The sequence below is a fragment of the Octodon degus genome, unplaced genomic scaffold (assembly GCF_000260255.1).
Source record: "Octodon degus isolate 3935 unplaced genomic scaffold, OctDeg1.0 scaffold00104, whole genome shotgun sequence".
In the NCBI taxonomy this organism is placed as follows: domain Eukaryota; kingdom Metazoa; phylum Chordata; class Mammalia; order Rodentia; family Octodontidae; genus Octodon; species Octodon degus.
The window spans coordinates 3,175,628-3,186,397 of NW_004524680.1; the positions used below are offsets into that span (position 1 = coordinate 3,175,628).

Genomic DNA, 10,770 nt, shown 5'->3' on the forward strand with positions numbered 1-10,770 from the left:
TTTTTTTTTTTTTTTTTTGCGGTACTGGGGATTGAACTCAGGATCCTGCGCTTGCCAGGCAAGCACTTACTCTACTGAGCTATTTCCCCGGCCCCTGGGTCTTCTAAGTCTCCTCTGAGCCTGGACCCTGACACTTCTGGGAAAAAATGGGCAAGTATGGCCATTCTCAGATCATGAAAGAGTAGGAGGAAGCTCAGCAGGTCACAGCCAAATCCTGCCTGACCCTCACACTGAAATATGCTACGGAACAGCGGCTGCTACTATATTAGGCAGGCGCCACACAGAAGATGCCCTCCACACAGGGCCTCTAAGCTCTTGAAGGCTCTGGTACTGCCCTTCCTCCAAAGGGCAGCTCCAAAAACCAAAGGGCAATCCTAGTATCTGAAAGAGCAGCCATGACCTGGAGAGAGACAAACAGTCCCTGATTAATATACCAGAGCAAGCTCTTGGCAGGGCAGTTGGCCTCCACAGGGAGAAGTGTTCATGGGATTAATCGCTCCCACTGAATAAAGACGCTTTATTATGCAAACCACACAAAGATCCCAGGCCTCAACCTGTTTCTGATCTTTGGTCCCACCCTCGCCTGAAGTGCCAGAGTGTCCTGTGGAGTGTGCCAGTGTCCTGAGCAGATCAGCATGTGGGCAGCCTCCCTGGGCTGCCTGCAGGTACTCAGGGACTTGTGGGAGCCCCAAATGGAGAGAAGTAGGGTGGTGTGACTTTTCCACCTGCTCAAGTTCATTGGCTACAAGAGTCCACACAGTCCTGTCCCCTGTGAAATACCTGGTAGATGCTGGTAGGAGGGAACATAGCAATGGCACCAAGCAGGGAGCCCACCTGGATAGTTACGCCAGCTGCTAGCAACGCTGGCTGGCCACCACTATGTAGTACGGAGCTGACTGCCACCTTGACGTAGGAGAACAGGCCCATACACAGCACCCATGACAGCACCTGGGGAAAGGGTCACAGCAAGTTGGGTTGCCCCTGCCCGAGGGCAAGCCTTCCCCACCTCTCTTCTCCTCTGTACTTACCACAAGAACCATGCCTGTAGAGGTGCCCACTAGGGGAGGACAGGGGCTCAGGACTGCCAATGCTATCAAGTAGGCCCCAAAGAACATCCCCAGCAGAAAGATGCCACAGAGCCCTGCCAGAGACCTGCCAGGGATGGGCAGATTCAGCACAGGCTATGCAAGACCCAGTCCCATCCTGCGTTCCTCCCACCAGGAAGTGGGGCTCACACGCACCTGCACAGGATGCCCATGGCCAAGAAGCAGGCAAGGGGGTTGGCAGAGCTGCCCAGCACCACCGCTAGGTGGTAAGTCAGGAGCCCATAGGGCAAGCTGGAAAAGCTCTGCACAGCAGGGAGCACACCATTGGTCAGTGCATTGGTGATGGCCAGCAGGCCCAACAAGCAGGCACTGTGGGCTGAGAACAGCCGATAGGCCTTAGGGTCTGGGCTGACAGTGGTGCTTGCTGCCTGGCTGGGTGGCTCCTGCAATGGTGAAGCTTCTTCCTCGTCCTCCTCTACTCCTGGTTCTCCCACTCGCAGGCCCTGCGCAGGGCTGCCTGTGGGTACACACGGGGGTGATGGCAACAACAGCAGGAGGCCTTGGAAGGCGGCAGCTGAGGTGACCAGAAGGGCAGTCAGTAGCCAGAAGAAGGTGCTGGCAGGAAAACGCTCAGGGAAGTAGATGGGCACAGAGGTGTCATCGCACTCAACGCGGCCCACACCCTGAATGAGGGCCAGCATACAGGGTAGCAGGGCACTGAGGCCTTGACCCAGGAAGAAAGACCGTAAGAAGGTAGGTGGCAGGTGGCTGAGGAAGGGCAGGAAAGTGACATTAGAAGCACAGCAGGCTAGTGCTAGCACGAATGCCAACGTTAGAAAGGCCACAGAATGGGAATGTCCTGCCACTGGGGCCACATGACACCACAGAGGGGCCAGCAGGGCTGTGCCTACTATGCCCAGCCACTGCACCACCTGGATAGGGACCCGCTCGCCCTTGCCCGGGGCCAGCCGCCTCCACAGGGTCACCACCAGCAGACCCAGGTTCCCCAGCGCCACAAGCACAGAGAGGTACGAGGGGAGGCTCCAACCTGTAGAGGGGGAGGAAGCTGCGTCAGGATAGCTGAAGGAGACCCCAAACCCGCAGCACAAGCCCACCCTACCTCTTCACTCACTCTCAGGGAGGCGTTTCACCACCACGGGCAGTTCCACCCAGACGCCATTCACAGCAGCCCAAGACCCCATGCCGAAGAGGGCCACAAGCAGGTGGGTCAGCACCAGACGGCCCAGGGACGGTGCTGCCATGAGGCCAAAGAGGGCCCTCCAAGAGGGGGCGGAAGGTCACAGATCGCTCTTTTCCCACCTAAGTCCTACGAAGCTCTGGTTCTCCTGGACTCGGAAGACCTCTTCCAGCTGCAAGGAAACAAACAAAGCATGCGGGACAGGGCCAGAAACCGAGGAGGTCATCGGGGCCCCAGGAGGGGATATTATAAAGTCGGCGGCCGCACATACCACGGAGCCCGCACAAGGCACCAGTAGGGGGGAGCTCAGCGGACTTTGTTACCCAAGGAGGAACAGCCTTCTTTACAGTTAAAATACTGCAGCCCTCTCACAAAGACCCAGGACCGCGAGCAGTCGGCAGATTTCCCCGAACCCAGCGTGGACCACGGCGAGGAGGCGTGGCCGAAGGCTTCCGGGGCACCGACGCCGGGGCAGCCCCGGATGCAGCCCTGGGGGCTGGGTGGTGCACTCCTCAGTCCCTGCCTGACTTCGGCGGCCCCCCCTCTCCGGAAGCGGAATTTGGAGCTCGGCCGCCAGTGGAGCTAGAGGGGAAGACGGAGATTGGTGGCTCCTCCCCTTCCGCCAGGTCCTACTTCCGCTCCGCCGGCCGCGGTGTTTGTGGCTATGGCTCCAGCGCCTGCCCGCCGGCCTCGGCGTAAAGCCGGCCGCCGAGCCAGGAGCTCGCCGCTGGTCGGGGCGCGGGGCCGCTCGGCCGAGGACTGGTGGTGGGACCGGCTAGCGCCCAGCGGCTCGGAGTACCACCTGTTGCAGGCAGACAGCATGCTGCTCGTGCTGCCGGGTCCGGGACCTTCCCGCCCCCGCGCGCACAGGCGCGCCCCTCGCCGCGCTCAGCGGCTGCGGTCGGGCTCTGCTACAGCGCCCAAGTCCAAGTCCCGACCCCGACCTGAGCCAGCGCCTGCGCTGGAGCAGGGGCCCGACGCAGGCTGGGGAGACCGCATTCCTTTGGAGCTTCTGGTGCAAATTTTCGGGCTGCTGGTGGCAGCTGATGGGCCCATGCCGTTCCTCGGCAGGTACACGGCCCCACTTTGTGTAAACTGCAGGGTTTATGGAGTGGGTGGCTGGGCACCGCAGAGGGTGAAAGTGTCTTAGTGCGCCCACACTTGTTCTTGGGCATCAGGAATCTACTTGGAACCCCAGGGGCGTTAAGCAGAGATGCCCGCTGGGCTGCAGGTGGGGCGTCATATTGGTCCCCCTCCAGTAAATCACATCAAACCCTATCGCCGGCATCGCCCACGGGACACCGTCAACGAAATGTTCTTCCAGGGCTGCGCGCGTGTGCCGCCGCTGGCACGAGGCCGCCTCCCAGCCCGCGCTCTGGCATACTGTAACTCTGTCGCCCCCGATGGCTGGCCGAGCTGTCAAGGGCAATGTCAAGGCAGAGAAGAAGCTTCTTGCTTCCCTGGAGTGGCTCATGCCCAATCGGTGAGACACCCCTGTTTTTACCACTCCCTCTGCCAGTGTTGGTGGGCAAGACACTGGCTATAGGGGCAGCTTGGGAATGCTAGTGCAGCTGGGCTTCTGCTGTCGCCCAGGTTTTCACAGCTCCAGAGGCTGACCCTCATCCACTGGAAGTCTCAGGTACACCCTGTGTTGAAGGTGAGCGCTCAAGGCCGCCCTGCACACCAGTTGTGACACTTGAGACTGTCCAGTACTTCCAGAGAGTGGTTCTGTAGTTCTCCACGAGGATGCTTGCCTTTCCTGTTGTCACCCTCAGCAGGATGGGGCCAGCTGTAGGGGCACCTGGGTGTACCTGGGTTGAGCAGAATCCAGGTCATAGAGAGGGCTGTACAGTGGGGTTGGCATGGCAATGAGTCTCTTGCCCTGGGGACTTTTGCCTGCCCTCTTCCAATGTCATGTGGCCTGTGTCTTCCCACAGCTGGTTAGTGAGTCCTGTCCTCGGCTCACCTTCCTCAAGCTTTCAGACTGCCATGGTGTAACTGCTGACACTCTGGTCTTGCTAGCTAAAGCCTGTGGCCAGCTTCACAGCCTGAACCTACAGCACTCCATGGTGAGCCCTGTGTCCCAAAGGGCCCTGAAGAAGACTGAGCACGGGTGACAGGCACTTCTGTCCTGGGTCCCCAGGTGGAGTCCACAGCTGTGGTGAGCTTTCTGGAGGAAGCAGGGTCCCGAATGCGCAAGCTGTGGCTGACTTACAGCTCCCAGACAACAGCTATCTTGGGTGCACTGCTGGTAGGTTGGCACTGGGCAAGAGCAGAGCCAAATGCTCATCTGGCAACTGCCAGGTGGCTGACCCACTACGTTCTTCCTCTGTAGAGCAGCTGCTGCCCTCAGCTACAGGTCCTGGAGGTGAGCACTGGCATCAACCACAACAGCACTCCACTGCAGCTGCCTGTTGAGGCTCTGCAGAAAGGATGCCCCCGGCTGCAGGTACCTGATGTCCTGCCTGCCCCACCTGTTACCCCCCTCCCTCCCTGCAGCCTGAGCCTTGCCTCTAGGTGCTGCGGCTGCTGAATCTCATGTGGCTGCCCAAGCCTTCTGGGCGAGGGGTAGCCCTGGGACCAGGCTTCCCTAGCCTCGAGGAGCTCTGCCTGGCCAGCTCCACCTGCAACTTTGTGAGCAATGAGGTCTTGGGTCGCCTGCTACATGGCTCCCCCAGCCTGCGGATGCTGGATCTCCGTGGTTGTGCCCGTATCACACCTGCTGGCCTGTATGATCTGCCATGTCAAGGTCAGCTCTTGCAGGGTGATGACTAAGCAGGTGGGTTGTGGTCCTTGCCTGTCCTGTGACTCATGCCTGCTTTTCTCATCTTAGAACTGGAGCACCTACATCTGGGTTTGTATGGGGCATCGGACCGGCTGACTCTAGTCAAGGAGGGAAGCTCTCTGTTGACCCAAAAGTGGTACCACACACTGAGGGAACTGGACTTGAGTGGCCAGGGCTTCAGCGAGAAGGATCTGGAGCAGGCACTGGCTGCCTTCTCAGGCATCCCTGGAGGCTCACAGCCAGCCCTGTGCTCCCTCAACCTCAGGGCTACGCGTGTCACACCGAGCACTGTCAGGTCAGCATCCTTTTCCCTTGGAACTAGTATGAGGCTCAGTTATGATGGCTGGCCTGATGTTTGCAGGGTCTGAGAAGTGGGTGTGTACTGACCAAGTTCCTTCTTGGCACTGGCTTTGGGGATGCCAAAGTCCTGGGCTTGGGCCTGGATTACAGTAGGTAGCAGGCCAGGGGTTGAGCACAGGGAGACAAGGATCCCTGGTTGTCTGTACCCTGTCAGAGCCTGGGTTTTCTGAGCAGTTATTCACTTGCCTCTGGTTTGCCTTACCCACAGTTCTCTGATCAGTAGCTGCCCTGGCCTGCTGTACCTCAACCTGGAGTCCTGCCGTTGCCTCCCCAGGGGCCTGAAGCGAGCCTATCGGGGTGTGGAAGAAGTCCAGTGGTGTTTGGAACAGCTGCTCACCAGCCATGCTTCCCCCAGCTAGGTGACTCTGGACCAAATCTGGCTAGCCTTGCCCTGCAGTGTTTCGTAGTTTGAGATGTTTGAACATTTTGTCACAATAAAACGTTTCTAGGAATTTTGTGTGGCTCTTGGACTAGGCCCTTAGATTAAGAATGGGTTACACCTAATGGATGCTGTGTTATTGGGGAGGCCCCAAGGACAACCAGCACCTGTCTTTGCCTTTGCATGCTCACTGCTGGGTTCTGCCTTTGTACTGTCTGTCTCTTCTCAGGATCCTAAGGGGCTGGGGAGATGGCTCAGTAGAATAAGCACTTCCCTGGCAAGCACAAGGGCCTGAGTTCAATCCCCGGTTCAAAAAAAAAAAAAAAAAAAAAAAATCTCAGGATCCTGAGTTCTTGAGTGAACTGTTGGGGAGGAAGTGGGAACAGAATGGCTGTAGAGAGGCAGGGGCCTTGTTCAGCATAGGCCTGGAGTGTCCACGTACCCATCCTTAAATGAGGACTGTGAACCAGACTGCAACAGGTTGCAAGTGGAATGGAGAGCCAGAAAATGGCATGTCCATGAAGAAGGGGTGGTCAACAGAGGCCCCCTTCTAGAACCTGCCATCCAGAGCTTCTAGAACCTATATGAGGCCCAGTCTGAACTGTTCCTTGGTTTCATTCCCCTGTGGACTGTTCCTTCTCAGGCTACAGTCCTGGAGATTTTGTTCCAGGTAGGAGTGTGACTGGGTAGTGGGCAGTGGCACTGGCAAACTGCCAGGCTGACACCTCTGCCCAACCCAGAATACCAAGGGCTGGGCTAGTGGCCTGCCCACATCCTCCACTGGCAACCGCTTCCAGCTCTGGTCCCTGAGCCTCTCCAGAACAGAGCGGCATCTTGCCAGGCGCCTCAAGAATAACAGCTTTTACCCATTCACCCAGCAGCAACCTGGCGGTGAGAGGGCTGAGGACCTGGAGGAGAACACATGGAAGGGGCCTGGGCAAGGCCGGCAGGCCTTTGGGCCCAGGCTGTGCCCAGAGCCCTGACAGGTGTGGCAGGGGTGGGGGTGGAGTGGTGGACATTGTTCTCAAATGTACACCTGCAGTCCTTGTGCTAGAGTATTACCTGGATACACTCTGGAAGGGGACCCTGCTCTTCGTCGTCTGCCTGGTCCTGGTCAGCTTAGACATCCTGTGGCAGGTCTGCTCTTCTGGTCCCAACCACAGCACCAAGTCCCGCCCCTTTGACCCCCTCACCCCACCCCCACCCTGTTTCTGAGCCTCAGCCATCAGATCCTTGGTACCAACGTCACCCACAGGCGGAGAAGCAGGTGACCTGGGCCGTCTCGGCCTATGGCATGTGCGTGGGCCTGTGGCTGCTGATCTCATCGCTGCCTCTGCGCCGTTTGGTGCTGAACCACACGCGCGGCATGTACCACTTCTCCATCCGGGGTCGCACCGTGTGCCAGGGGCCCATGCACCTGGTCTATGTGCGCCTGGCGCTCAACTCCGACGGTGACTTGTGGGGCTGGTCGGTGGGTGGGCGGACGGGAGGGAGAGGACAAATTGTTGTGGCCTGGTCTCAGAGTGCTCCCCTCTGAAAGCCTGGTCCCCTCTGGAGGTCCCTCTTAGCTCCAAAGGCCCCGCCCTAAAAATACCCCCTTAAGGCTCCGCCCCAGAGGCCATGTGAGCAACCTACCCTTCACCAGCCAAAGGAAGGCGCTTCTTCCAACTGGTCCTCTGCGGCCACAAGCTGGAGCCGCTGGTGCTGATTCAGCTGTCAGAGCGCTACGAAGTGAGTCAAACTCCAGACATAACCCCTCTTCTGAAGAAAATGACAGCGATCAGTGTTTGGGGTCTGTGGGTGGGGCCATTTCAGAAGGAGAGGTTGCTTCAGCCACCTAGATCTCAGCGCAGTGAGAGCATCCTGGGAGGTCCGGGGTGGAGCTTCCTCGGAGGTGCGTCCAGTCCCCGGAGACCCGACCATCACCCTTTCCTGCAGCACATGGAATATCTGGGCCGTCACATTGCTCGGAAACTCAGTATCAACTACTTCGACTACCTAGTCACATCTTACCGGCACGAGATCCGCCACTGGCCGCTGGGGGCCGCCTTTAGTCCAGGGATCGTGACACGGAAGGACCACATCTGAAAAAAAGACTGGCTGCTTTGCAGCGATCTGGATTTGTGACCTGAAGCCTGTCTGGCTTCAGCCCCTATCTGCTAGCTCTGGGAGACCTTCCACATCCACCCCGGCCATTCGAGTCCCACCTGCTGCTCTGCCTCCCAATAGAGCTGCTTCTAGCTTCCAGCTAGGTCATTTTTTGTGTTGTGGAGGTTTCCATCCAGGATCTTTCATAGTGTAGACCCCACCACCACCCCAAAGCCTCAAAAATTTTCTTGCCCAGCCTTTGGAGCAGCCCCCAGAACCTGGTTAGGAAGAGGAATGTGTTCAGTTAGGCCTTCCATGATTGTACTTTTCTGCTGCAATTTGAGGCCTGGAGGACTGAAATGGCCTCACTTAATAGGTCCAGGAGTCAGAATCTGATGGATCCAATCTGGCTTAGGTGCCTGGCCCTGATCCAATCAGCAGTTGGCTGGGGGCAGAGCCAAAGGACAAACCTGGAGCCTAAAAGTTTATCCTGGAACTTATAGTCCAGAGTTGCTACTGCACTCTTCCTAAGGAGCAGACATCAAGAGTCCTTGGCCTTGACTCCCCATGACACTTGCTCTGTGTGCCTACTGGGACTGCCTTGTTCAGCAGAGCCTTCCAGATCTTATGTTAGTGCCTGAGGTCTCTGGGGTACCCATCTCTCTGGGAGCAGAAAAGCAGTTGTCCACAAGTCCCAGGAGGAGCAGTGCCTGCCACCATCTGCCTGGCTCAGTATACTGGTGACCAAGAGCTCCAGGCATTATGTGTCTGGAACCAAAACTGGCCACACAATTTGCAGGGCCTATGCAAAATGAAAATGTAAAGTTATTATAGGATCTAAGGGTGTGACATAATGACAAAGGACATGCTTATCGTACAGCAGTGCAGGAGGCCCTGGATTTAATCTCAGCATCAAAAACTAATAACAACAAAAAGAAGGGGGCTAGGAAAGAAGAAGAAGTCTCAGGTGAGTGAGAAGGTCAGGTGGGGGTGCATGGAGGTTCCACAGCTTCAAATTCTTAGTCCTTGGAGTGGGAAATCCCTGTGGAGTTGTAAGCAGAGAGGTCCTAGAACCCAGGAGGGTATAGTAAGGAAGGACTAAAGGCTTTAAGAATTGTGGGTTAGGGACCAAGGAGATGGCTCAGTAGAATAAGCACTTCCCTGGCAAGCACAAGGGCCTGAGTTCAATCCCCGGTTCCACCAAAAAGAAAATTTGTGGGTTAGCCAGGAATTGTGCTGCACACCTGTTGACCTAATATTCAGGAGGTTGATGTAGGAAGATGGCCAACACCAGCCTTGGGTAATGACTTCAAGGTCAGCCTGAACTGCATAGGAAGATTCTGCCTCAAACAACAACAACAAAGTTGAGAAGGAACAGGGCAGGACAAAAGGGAACAGAAGACCCAGATGGAAAACACAGTGTTTCAATTACTCTTCTCTCATTGCTGGGCCAAATACCCAACACCCAAAACGAAGAAAGGTTTATTTAGCTCACAGTTACTGGAGGTTTCAGTCCATACTTGGCTGGCTCCAAGGCAGGCTGGCACATGACAGAGAACATCAGTTAATGGCGGCAGAACAGCAATGCAACAGAGAGAGAAAGTCTGTCTCTCTTATATTACATTCAGGCTATCCGCCCTAGGTCAGGGTGTACTTACACTCAGAATCGGAGTAATACTAAAACCCATAATCCCAGTGGACCATGAGTTAATCTTAAGCTCTAGAAGTCCCCACTCCATGACAGCATGAGGCTTTGGGGGGCAACTAGACACAAACCATAACACACAGTCAACAGAGTTGGTGGCTGGATATGGGCAAATAAATTCCCTGTGTCCTGGGAATTATGCTTATGGCCTGGGCATTGGGGGCTGGTGGCCATAGCAAGGCCAGGTTGGGAATAGAGTTCTAAATTAGACCAGGCAGGAGGAGCTTATGAGACATTGTAGGGGAAATGTCATTTGTTTTGCAATGCTGGGAATGGAACCCAGGGCCTCCTTTGTTCAAGACAGGCACTGTACTTCTGACTCATGTCCCTAACCCAACAGAGCTTTTAAGAAGACAGAGACACTGGGAAGAAAGGGGAACAGTAAGCAGAGATCTGGAGCCAACATCACCCAATAGGTCCATAAAACCAAGGCCCTGCGTGAGAGATCCCGAGTGATAGAGTAGTAGTAGCAGAAACGATGTGCTAAGGGTGGAGCCCTGGCAGCTGACAGAGGAGAATTCCAAAGAAAGAGGAGGACCAGGAACTAGAGAGGGGCAGGGGACTCGGCCTCAGGAAGAGAGGCTGGTGGTCCTGCAGAAATAGGGAAGAATGGGAGGAAAATAAAGCTCACTCAGGGAAGTCAGTGAAATAAGGAGAGACACAGGATGGTGTGCACATGTAGAAGACACAATAGAGGTTTGCTATGGAGCACGTGATAGGGTATCTGTAGAAATAAAACACTGGGCCACAGTTCTTGACTGGACAGAAAAGACATCAGGGGCCTACTTGGGGTTGGGAGTAGGGTCTCTTTAGCTATCCTCTACATATTCTTTAAAAGAGCCCCCATGTTTAGTTAGGGATATGGCCACAACAGAATAGACTATACTTCCAGTTTCTACTGCAGACCTGTATCCTCCCCTGGAGCAACCTGCTCAGGTCCCCCTCCTGTCCCTCTCTCAGATAGAAGCTTTCTTTCCCCCAATAAATATTTTGCTCTTAACTTAAAAAAATAAAAATTCTTCCCCAGTGCTTTATAACAATCTATAATTTTCAGACATATCTTAAAAGGAGAGTTTGCCCGTCTTTGTCATTTCTTTTTTTTTTTTAATTTAAAAAAAATTTTTTTTTATGTGTGTGTGTGTGTGTGTGTGTGTGGCCAGCTCAGCCCACCAGGGGGCAGGGCTGGCTGGCATGTGGTGCTGGGGTATT

At 55.6% G+C, this 10,770-nt stretch overlaps 3 protein-coding genes across 5 annotated transcripts; 2 read left to right on the forward strand and 1 right to left on the reverse strand.

Annotated features, from left to right (window-relative positions):
* Positions 1-503: 503 nt before the first annotated feature.
* Positions 504-2,797, reverse strand: Slc52a2 (solute carrier family 52 member 2). Of its 2 annotated transcripts, none has more exons than XM_023723833.1 (5): positions 2,560-2,797; positions 2,179-2,416; positions 1,242-2,094; positions 1,029-1,152; positions 504-948 (listed from the first exon to the last, which is right to left on the reverse strand). In XM_023723833.1, the coding sequence occupies exons 2-5, from the start codon at positions 2,306-2,308 to the stop codon at positions 736-738; spliced, it is 1,320 nt and encodes a 439-aa protein (XP_023579601.1). In that variant the 5' UTR covers positions 2,309-2,416; positions 2,560-2,797; the 3' UTR covers positions 504-735. The 2 variants fall into 2 exon arrangements, with proteins under 2 accessions (XP_023579601.1, XP_004639012.1); XM_004638955.2 differs by having other exon boundaries at positions 2,516-2,797.
* An 81-nt stretch (positions 2,798-2,878) lies between these two features.
* Fbxl6 (F-box and leucine rich repeat protein 6) lies at positions 2,879-5,841 on the forward strand. Of its 2 annotated transcripts, none has more exons than XM_004638874.2 (9): positions 2,879-3,315; positions 3,569-3,727; positions 3,838-3,901; positions 4,182-4,313; positions 4,388-4,495; positions 4,580-4,693; positions 4,762-4,993; positions 5,078-5,324; positions 5,598-5,841. In XM_004638874.2, exons 1-9 carry the CDS (start codon positions 2,909-2,911, stop codon positions 5,746-5,748), a joined length of 1,614 nt encoding a protein of 537 aa, XP_004638931.1. In that variant the 5' UTR covers positions 2,879-2,908; the 3' UTR covers positions 5,749-5,841. The 2 variants fall into 2 exon arrangements, with proteins under 2 accessions (XP_004638931.1, XP_023579602.1); XM_023723834.1 differs by having other exon boundaries at positions 4,580-4,612.
* Positions 5,842-6,155: 314 nt separating this feature from the next.
* On the forward strand, positions 6,156-7,951 carry Tmem249 (transmembrane protein 249). The gene is made up of 7 exons (XM_023723848.1): positions 6,156-6,161; positions 6,346-6,438; positions 6,509-6,659; positions 6,811-6,905; positions 7,024-7,219; positions 7,414-7,499; positions 7,707-7,951. The coding sequence occupies exons 1-7, from the start codon at positions 6,156-6,158 to the stop codon at positions 7,854-7,856; spliced, it is 777 nt and encodes a 258-aa protein (XP_023579616.1). The 3' UTR covers positions 7,857-7,951.
* Positions 7,952-10,770: the final 2,819 nt, after the last annotated feature.

What these genes read in the sequence shown, in the direction of transcription:
- Slc52a2 (XM_023723833.1), bottom strand. Translation starts at nt 2,308, where the DNA reads ATGGCAGCACCGTCCCTGGGCCGTCTGGTGCTGACCCACCTGCTTGTG. An exon ending in GGTGAAACGCCTCCCTGAGA is followed by an intron (nt 2,095 to 2,178) that starts GTGAGTGAAGAG and finishes CCCCCTCTACAG; the next exon opens with GTTGGAGCCTCCCCTCGTAC. An exon ending in CTACAGGCATGGTTCTTGTG is followed by an intron (nt 949 to 1,028) that starts GTAAGTACAGAG and finishes CCCTTTCCCCAG; the next exon opens with GTGCTGTCATGGGTGCTGTG.
- Fbxl6 (XM_004638874.2), top strand. Translation starts at nt 2,909, where the DNA reads ATGGCTCCAGCGCCTGCCCGCCGGCCTCGGCGTAAAGCCGGCCGCCGA. An exon ending in TGAACCTACAGCACTCCATG is followed by an intron (nt 4,314 to 4,387) that starts GTGAGCCCTGTG and finishes CTGGGTCCCCAG; the next exon opens with GTGGAGTCCACAGCTGTGGT. An exon ending in CTATCTTGGGTGCACTGCTG is followed by an intron (nt 4,496 to 4,579) that starts GTAGGTTGGCAC and finishes CTTCCTCTGTAG; the next exon opens with AGCAGCTGCTGCCCTCAGCT.
- Tmem249 (XM_023723848.1), top strand. An exon ending in TCCTGGAGATTTTGTTCCAG is followed by an intron (nt 6,439 to 6,508) that starts GTAGGAGTGTGA and finishes TGCCCAACCCAG; the next exon opens with AATACCAAGGGCTGGGCTAG. An exon ending in AGCTGTCAGAGCGCTACGAA is followed by an intron (nt 7,500 to 7,706) that starts GTGAGTCAAACT and finishes CCTTTCCTGCAG; the next exon opens with CACATGGAATATCTGGGCCG.